Source organism: Carlito syrichta, unplaced genomic scaffold (assembly GCF_000164805.1).
Source record: "Carlito syrichta isolate Samal-C Ts95f unplaced genomic scaffold, Tarsius_syrichta-2.0.1 Scaffold290082, whole genome shotgun sequence".
Taxonomy (NCBI): Eukaryota; Metazoa; Chordata; class Mammalia; order Primates; family Tarsiidae; genus Carlito; species Carlito syrichta.
In genome coordinates this window covers 101,677-110,721 of record NW_007234178.1, presented here as the reverse complement: position 1 = coordinate 110,721, position 9,045 = coordinate 101,677, and the positions used below count along the sequence as shown (strand labels likewise).

At 37.4% G+C, this 9,045-nt stretch overlaps 1 protein-coding gene across 1 annotated transcript in view; it reads left to right on the top strand.

Moving 5' to 3' along the window:
- PDS5A (PDS5 cohesin associated factor A) overlaps nucleotides 1-9,045 on the top strand; it is a 133,683-nt gene that overhangs the window by 122,303 nt on the left and 2,335 nt on the right. The window contains exons 28-30 of the mRNA XM_021710572.1: nucleotides 2,477-2,539; nucleotides 3,511-3,656; nucleotides 5,356-5,464. Coding sequence (XP_021566247.1) covers nucleotides 2,477-2,539; nucleotides 3,511-3,656; nucleotides 5,356-5,464 — 318 coding nt within the window. The remainder of the gene's footprint in view (nucleotides 1-2,476; nucleotides 2,540-3,510; nucleotides 3,657-5,355; nucleotides 5,465-9,045) is intronic.

Below are 9,045 nucleotides of genomic sequence, written 5' to 3'. Positions count from 1 at the left end.
TGCACTCCAGTCTGGGCGACAGAGTGAGACTCCAACTCAAAAAAAAAAAAATTTTTTAAATATTTGGTAGAGTGTAAATATAAATATCTGTAAATGAAATAAGATGTTTGGGTTCATGAAACTGGCCTTGGCTAGTGATTCTAATCAACCACTTCTAACTTGAGGGACAAGCTATTTCTTCTAAGCCTCATTTCTTCATCTTAATAATGCAGCTTGTACTAATACACATGGACAGTTACTGATATCTAGGTTTATACAGAGAGTTCATCATACTCAGTATATGGTATTATTAATTTATGCACATAGTACATTTATTCTATCAGTGAGTTAATTTTTCCTCATAAATAAATTTTCCAGGTAGTCCATGTTCTGGAAGTTTTTCCATCTAACTTGGATTTTAAAGAATTTTTTTAAATTTCTGTTTTTAAGTGGTCTTTTGAAGTTTAACTTTCTCTTGTGTTTGTTTAAAAAAACAGAAACTTGGACAATCCCTTTGGATCCCCTCCCACTATGAGAGCTTTTGTGTCCTCTCAATAAATTCTGCTTCTACACACCCAAAAACAAAAAAAGAAACTCTATTATTTTAAATTAGATAAATTATAGCATGTAAAATATTTTTACATATTTTCAGACCTATAGATGTGCCTCAGTAATGACCCCATTAGACTATTTTGCAAAAGAACTTTCCATTCTAGGAAATGGAGCTTTCTATTTGGCATGTCATACTTTACTAAGATTTAATCTGATTTTTTTAATAATTTAGTTTTTAATATTTACTGTGCCTTGCTTTTTATAGAAATAATAGTTACAAAAGTATTTGCCCTGTATTTGAATCGTTTGGCCTCCAAAAATATTCGTAAGTGAGCTCTTGAATTTAAATATATGCTTGTTAACCCATGGCCATCATGACTGGACTTATATCCAAATAGAATCTTCATAACAGTGGTGATCCAATCATCCAGAACTAAATTGCTATTTACCACTACACATACATGATCTCACAAAGAACTTCTCTCTCTCTCTTTTTTTGGTGATTTTTCTGTTGATATCTTCAGTGTATAGTGTTTTAGACTTTTTTTTTTTTTTTTCTTGAGTTGGAGTCTCACTCTGTAGCCTAGGCTGGAGTTCAGTGGCACACATATGGACACGACAGCCTCGACCTGCTTGGCTCAGGCAGTCCTTCCATCTCAGCCTTCCAAGTAGCTGGAATTACAGGCATACGTCATCATGCCCAGCTAATTTCTTGATTTATTGTAGAAACGAAATCTAACCAAATTGACAGGCTGGTTTCGAACTCCTGAACTCAGGCAGTCCTCTCTCCTCCGCCTCCGCACCCAGCTGTTTTAGTCTTTTTAATATTAATTTAGGAAGCTAGACACAGTCACTTATGCTTGTAATCCCAGCACTTTGGGAGGTGGAAGCAAGACGATTAAGCCCTTGGGTTCGAGACCAGCCTGGGCAACATGGTGAGACCTATCTCTACAATAAATCAAAAATTAGCTGGGCGTGGTGGCACATGCCTATATTTCATGCTTCTTGGAAGGCTGAGGTGGAAGGATCACCTGAGCCCAGCAGGTTGAGGCTGTTGTGCCACTGCACGAGCAGTGTGCCACTGCACTGTAGCCTGGGTGACAGAGTGAGTCGGACTCAAAATAATAATAATAACTTAGGCTTTTCTGTTTTCAATACATGACTACTTTTCTCATTTCTTTTCCTTTTTTTGAGTAGGAGTCTCACTCCATTGTCCAGGCTGTAGTGCAGTGGCACGCTCACAGCTAATGCAGTCTCAATCTGCTGAACTCAGGCGATTCTTCTGCCTCAGCCTTCCAAGTAGCTGGAACCACAGGCATGCACCACCACATCTGGCAGTTTTTAAAATTTACTGTAGAGATGAGGTCTTGCCAAGTTGCCTAGGCTGGCCTCGTGCCCCTGGACTTAATGCAGTCCTCTTGCCTCTGTCTCCCAAAGTGTTGGGATTACAGATATGAGCCACCATGCCCAACCAGAAACGTAATACTATTAGTTAAGGTTATAGATTTTTTTCAATGAGGATAATTTATTGAGATTAAGGATGGTATTCCTTCACTGAATATTAAATGCCAAGTATGTGCATAGTACCACATTGGATGCTTTGAGATCCCAATATTTGTATATTTGATGATAAAGTGGAGGGGCGAAGATAATTTAATGAATAAACTGAAGACTGTTGGCACTGACCCATATGAAAAATTAGGAATGTGCTTTATTTACAGTGAGATTTAGGAAATTTACCTCTGATATTTGCTTAACTCTTCAGTGCCACAAATCTAATTTAAAGCTAGACTTTATGATATATGGTTCATTAAATGTTTTTAGATTATTTGATGACAGTAGATATGTTAGCACAGTTGTGATTATTGCAAGGCACAAAGTTTAACAAGTCTTTTAGGTACAGCAAAATTATGCATATTCACTTTGATATCTCTTTTTTTTATAGGACTTCTGTAATGACAAGAATTATATTTCAGAAGAGACAAGAGTGCTTCTGTTAACAGGAAAGGTATTATGTACTTGATAATATGGGGACCTTTATTTCTTATGTGTATTACTTCTGCTATTCCTTAGAAATGTCTTTAAATGTCCCCTGAATTTTATAGTTCCAGGTTTTTAAAGATCACATTATAGAGTTGTAGCATCTAAAGCAGCTGTGTGCTGACTTTTTTCTGCCATTGTACCACTCTTCTGAATTACCACTGTGTGTTCTCATTAGTTAGGGTAAGCTTCCATTAATTTATAGTTTACAAGGCTGGAAGTGGTGGCTCACTGGGCATCTTGGTGAGACCTAGTCTCTACAATAAATCAAAAAATTAGCCAGGCATAGTGGCAAGCACCTGTAGTTCCAGTACTTGGAAGACTGAAGCAGAAGTATCACCTAAGCCTAGCAGGTTTAGGCCGCGGTGGCTGTGAGCATGCCACTGCACTTCAGCCTGAGCGACAGAGTGAGACTCTGACTCAAAAAAAAAAACAATTTTACAGTCCACAGAGCGGATTTTCTTTTGAAATTGTGTGATAAACTCACATGTGTAAGATAAAGAAAAATGATTTTAAAGTACTAATAAGTTTGACAGTCTGTTCTATAAAAAAAATTCTGTGATGACACCTAAAAGAGTAAAAGGAAATGTAGTTTTTGGTAAACAGTTCCTAAACTATTTCTATGCATATTCATTAGTTTGTTTATAGGGCATGTTATATACTTCACTGTGATTTAGAAACATTGTTTATTTTGATTGGATAATAAAGGTTAGCAAATATTGCCCAAGTTTGTATGTATGTATGTTTATGACTCTAATTGTATTAAGACAGCCAAACACAGTTTTACATAATTACCATTTCTAATACTTTTAGTGTTTAACTGTCCAAGGTGACATCAATCCCTTGGTTTAGGCTAAACAATATCTCTTACATGTGTCTAAATTGACAGGTATTCCTTTCAGTAAGGTGTAGAATAACATTGGTGTGTGTCATTTTTAGCCAAAGCCTGCTGGAGTATTGGGTGCAGTAAACAAACCTTTATCAGCAACGGGAAGAAAACCTTATGTTAGAAGCACTGGCACGGAGACTGGAAGCAATATTAATGTAAATTCAGAATTGAACCCTTCAACCGGAAATCGATCAAGGCAATTTTTCCTTCAATTGTTTTTGTTACTAGCACTCACTCCTTGGTTCTTTTAACTTATAAAGCACTGTATCATAAAATAGACTTCTACCTTTAGAGATGTTTTGGTATAAAATATTATACATTTTGAAACCATATTGCAGACAGATGCAGTGGCTCACACCTGTATTTCCAGCATTTTGGGAGATTGTGGTGGAAGGTCTGCTTGAACCCAGCAGTTCCAGACTAGACTGATCAACATAGTGAGACCTCATCTCTCCAAAAAGTAAAAAATTAGTCATCTATGGTTGTGTGCATCTGTAGTCCCAGCTCACTCAGGGGGCTGAGGTGGGAGGATCGCCTGAGCCCAGGAGGTAGAGGCTGCAGTAAGTTGTGATGGTATCACTGCACTCCAGCCTTGGACAACAGAGTGAGACCTCGATCTTCTCCCCATAAAAAGGGATAGTAATGCAGAATTTATTTAAAAGAGGACTCCACTATTCTTTGTGTTTTTATGTATAAGAAAATTCATCACTTAGGAAAACTATGAAAATATAACGCCAATGAATTGATTGCTTTTTAATTTTGACTTAAGTTAGGAGAGGGTGAGTTAAGACAACATTGTTCTAGTAATTTCCACTTGTAGAAATATTTCCTGCTAATTTTAACATATTAGGCATTTACTCCATTGGCCACTGTATAAGAATTCCCACTTGTCTCTACTTTTTCTTTTACATAAACTTTTTCTTTTTTTTTTGAGTTGGAGTCTCACTCTGTCACCCAGACTGGAGTGCAGTGGCCGCTCCCAGCCACCACAGCCTCGACCTGCTGGGCTCCGGCGATCCTTCCGCCTCAGCCTTCCAAGTAGCTGGAATTACAGGCATGTGCTACCACGCCCGGCTGATTTTTTGGATTTATTGTAGAGATGAAGTCTCACTGCCCAGGCGGGTCTCGAACCCGCGGGCTCAGGCAATCCACTCACCTCAGCTTCCCAAAGGCACGGGATTACAGGCTGAGCCACCGAGCCCAGCTAAACATAATATTTTTATTGATATATAATACTTGTACATATGTATGGGGTACATGTGATATTTTGAGACATGTATGCCATGTGTACGGATCCATTCAGAGTCACTGGGGTATCCATCACCTCAAACATTTATCATTTCTCACCCTGCTCTTATGAGCACTAAATATTGAGACTTTTAAAGATTGTATCCTTACAGATGAGATCTTAAAGAAACACTCATCCAGTGATGTTGTAAACCATTTTTAGCAGAAGAATCCCAAAACATAAAATAACATTCATAAGGGAACAGATGTGGTTCAGTGGGTGGAGGCTCAAATCCTTCCCAGTGTCCTGCCTTGCAGCCCCCTTTTAGAGTAGACTGTGCTGTGGTCCATAGTTTTATTTTTGTTCTGGCGTTTTCTGCTTCCAGGAGACAGCGTTTATAGTAGTTGTGTTATTTTGTTTCTTGACAATCATTTTGTCAGGAGTTTTAGGCAGTCCTTTCTGTCTTGTTATTATTGTTAAATGGAAATCATTATCATGACATCATCAAGCTTTAGTTTGTAACCACAGAAGATGTGAATCCTGCTGTCGTTGCTTTGCTTGGTGGTGTTTCTAAACCAGTCTAAGCCTTTCCTTATGGCTATAGTGAGGAGTAAACTTTGTATTCATGTGGTGAAATAAGAAGCCATGATTTCTTTCTCTTCAACAGGGAACAGAGTTCAGAGGCAGCAGAAACTGGGGGTAGTGAAAATGAAGAGAACCCTGTGAGAATTATTTCTGTCACACCTGGAAAGAATATTGACCCGGTAAAGAACAAGGTAAGTTTTTTTAATTTAATAAATAGATTCTTCCCATGGTGATTCTTGTAGGCGTAAGAAACCCCCAGCCAACAGGTTAATGCACGAACTGCATTTTATGCTTGTGTCTACTTCTCCCTGCAACACGTACTCTGCTTCACTTTCCAGAAATGATTTCTACCTACATCCACCCACTTTGTTTTACAAGAATTTATGTGGTGACTCATAGTGCTGTCCTCCTCTCATGCCTGTCTCAACACCTTGCAAGAATAGGAGTTGAGAGTATTTGTGATCTGTGAAGAGTTAGAGAAAAGCACTCTGTTTTGTTTTTGTTGTACTTTTAAAAGCCACACTTTATCACGTAGCCTTTTTTTTTTTTGAGTTGGAGTCTTACCTTGTCACCCAGGCTGGAGTGCAGTGGCACGTTCACGGCCTCCACAGCCTCGATCTGCTGGGCTTAGGTAATCCTTCCACCACAGCCTTGCAAGTAACTGGAACTACAGGTGCACACCCCCATGCCTAGTTAATTCTTTTTATTTTATTTTATTTTTTGGTTTGTTGTAGAGTTGAGGTCTTGCCAAGTTGCCCAGGCAACCCATGGGCTCAGGCAATCCTCTCACCTCAGCCTCCCAAAGTGCTGGGAATATAGAAATGAGCCACCATGTCTGGCTAGCCTTTTTTTTTAAGAGATAGTCTCACTCTGACACCAGGCTGTATTGTAATGACACCATCATGGCTCATTGCAGCCTTGAGCTCTAGAACTCAAGTGATTCTCATTCTCCTATCTCAGCCTTCCAACGTGCTAGGATTACAGGGTTAAGCTACCACACTCTGCCCTAATTTAGCCTTTAAATGTGTGTTTTGAGTTTTTAATTTAATAGCTGTATTCTTTATTGTTGACCCTTAAACTCTGCCACCGAAATCTTAACAATTTTTTTGGCAAAAGAAAAAGGGGTATCATATAATTAGACATTAGACACATCTGATTTTGCATCCATTCAACTGCATAATTTATCTTAGTAGAAATGGCTTGAAGGTACTATCAAGTATTTGTTTCTCCACAGAATTCATATCTTGACATGCTTGTCTTTTTCAGCTGTATGTTGTATTTATGGAGGTCATCAAACGTTTTAGATTATTACCGAAAAAATCCTGTGTAGTTATTCCACAATTGCTTTATTTTTTTCTATCCAAATGCTCATTTTCTGACCTCAAACTGAATTCATAAGAGTACATGTTTAGATCAATCTCTCAATATCTAAATTTTTTCTACTTGCTATTTTAAACATGTCAGGGGATTCAGGTAACCGGTTCCCTGCAGCTGTTCAAACTCTGGAATGCAGGAACCAATGGGTTTGAATATTGTGGGATCCTTTTGTAGAATTAAGCAGTTTTGACATAAACAAACTTAACCCTTTGCACTTGGATGGCCTTTCTCAGGACATAAAGAGCTTGCTGGTGATTACACAAGAGAAACTTATGCCAGTGGAAATTTTTCAAAAATGTTTTTTTCCTTGAAGTTTTCCATTAAAAATGCATGAAAAAGCAAATTAAGAACTGGAATACATATTGGGATCTACAAAAAAATATATGACATTATGTAGAATGAGAATGTGTGAAGTGTTTTCACAGTGGTGCACAGACTGGAAATAAATTACATATTATTAACGTGGAAGGTAGAAAACGAGACTGCACCGTCTGCTCAAATAGAAAAACACTAGGTGTAAGACATCAAATTACTGTTGCACAACATGTATCAATAAATCTGTAATGCATGTAATTGTTTCACACATTAGGAAGATATAAGCTATAAAATTTTGATTTTTTTAATCATAATTTAGTTCCTCCATGTCCAAAATTTCATTACAAGCTAAATATCATTACAATAAAATAATTGATTTCAACACTATAGTATTTAATATAAAGTGATTCGTTTTTCACTATTTCATTAAAAAGTGCTGTCAAGTTGCTGGTAGGTGATCCACGAGATGTCTCCGAGTGCAAAGGGTTAACTCAAAAATGCTCATAGCCACAGACGTTCAGTCACAGCAGGTACTTATAATACATATTAAAGGGTGGAACATTTGCAGAGGCACAAATGTCTATTTAGGACAACCAGTCATATGTAATCTTTCCAGCCTCTGCCTACAATTAATTACATGTTATTTTGAAACTGGACATTTAAAGCCTAATTTCTGATTGGCCAAACCCTGACTCTCTGAGTTATTTTTTGGTATTACAGGCTTGAGCCACTGTGCCTGGCCACCTTCTAGGATTTTTATGGTTTCAGGTCTAACATTTAAGTCTTTAATCCATTTTAAGTTAATTTTTGCATTTGGGAAGAGATAGGGATCAAGTTTCAATTTTCTGCATGTAGCTATCCATTTTTTCCTGCACCATTTGTTGATTAGGGTGTCCTTTCCCCAATATATGTTTTTGTCTGCTTTGTCACAGATCAGTTGGTTGTAGGTATTGGAGTTTATTTCTGGATTCTCTATTCTGTTCCACTGGTCCACATGTCTGCTTCTGTATTGTGTTCCACTGGTCCACATGTCTGCTTTTATACCAGTACTATGCTGCTTTCTAGTATAATTTGAAGGTAATGTGATGTCTCCAGCTTTCTTGTTTTTGCTTAGGATTGCTTTGGCTATTCTGGCTCTTTTTTCCATATGAATTTTAGGGTTGTTTTTTTCTAATTCTGTGAAAAATGACATTGATAGTTTGATAGGGATTACATTGATTCTTTAGATTACTTTAGGTAACATGGTCATTTTAACAGTGTTGATTCTTCCAATCCATGAGCGTGGGGTGTTTCTCCATTTGTTTGTGTTTTCTACAGTTTATTTCATCAGAATTTTGTATTTCTCCTTGTAAAGATCTTTCACTTCCTTTCTTTGTGAACTTTAACAATATATTATTCCAAACTCTTACTTCAACCTTTTCATACTTCCAAAGAATGTTTTAATAAAGTCACTGTAGCTGGAAGAGGCAGGGCTTGTATTTTTGGCAAAAACATGATAACTTTCCTATCAGGTTCCCATAAGTGGCTATAGACCTTTTTTCCCTCTAGGTCTTGTTCTCTGCCTTATAGGCTAAAAACTTATTTTATTATTATACTTAAAAAAAAAAAAAAACTAAAAGATACTTCTTGCTAACCAGTTTTCCAAGCACAATGATGTATACACCAATTTATCAGTTTATATATGTGAAAATTGTCCAGCAAATTGGATATGCATATGTTTAACAAGTGAGCACATTTTCTTCTGTTATTGGCTATGTGAAGGAAATTGTAACACACAGGATGAATATGGGAGGTGGTTAAAAGCAGACCCCAGCACGTGCATTCCATAGATTCAGGCATGTGCTTTCCTCTAGGAGACTTCTTGTCCTTAGCACCTAAGGCAACTGGCTCCCTCTTCATTTAACTTTTTGTAGTGGTATTGCTAGGTCAAAAGATAAATACAGACTTTAGGCAGTTCCATATTGACTTCTGAAAGACTGGAATTCTTGACGTTTCTACCCAGCAGGGTGTGAGAGTGCTTTTTTTCCTCTACATGCCAACCAGCAGAATTTATGGGTTTTTTTTTTTTTTTTTTTTTTTT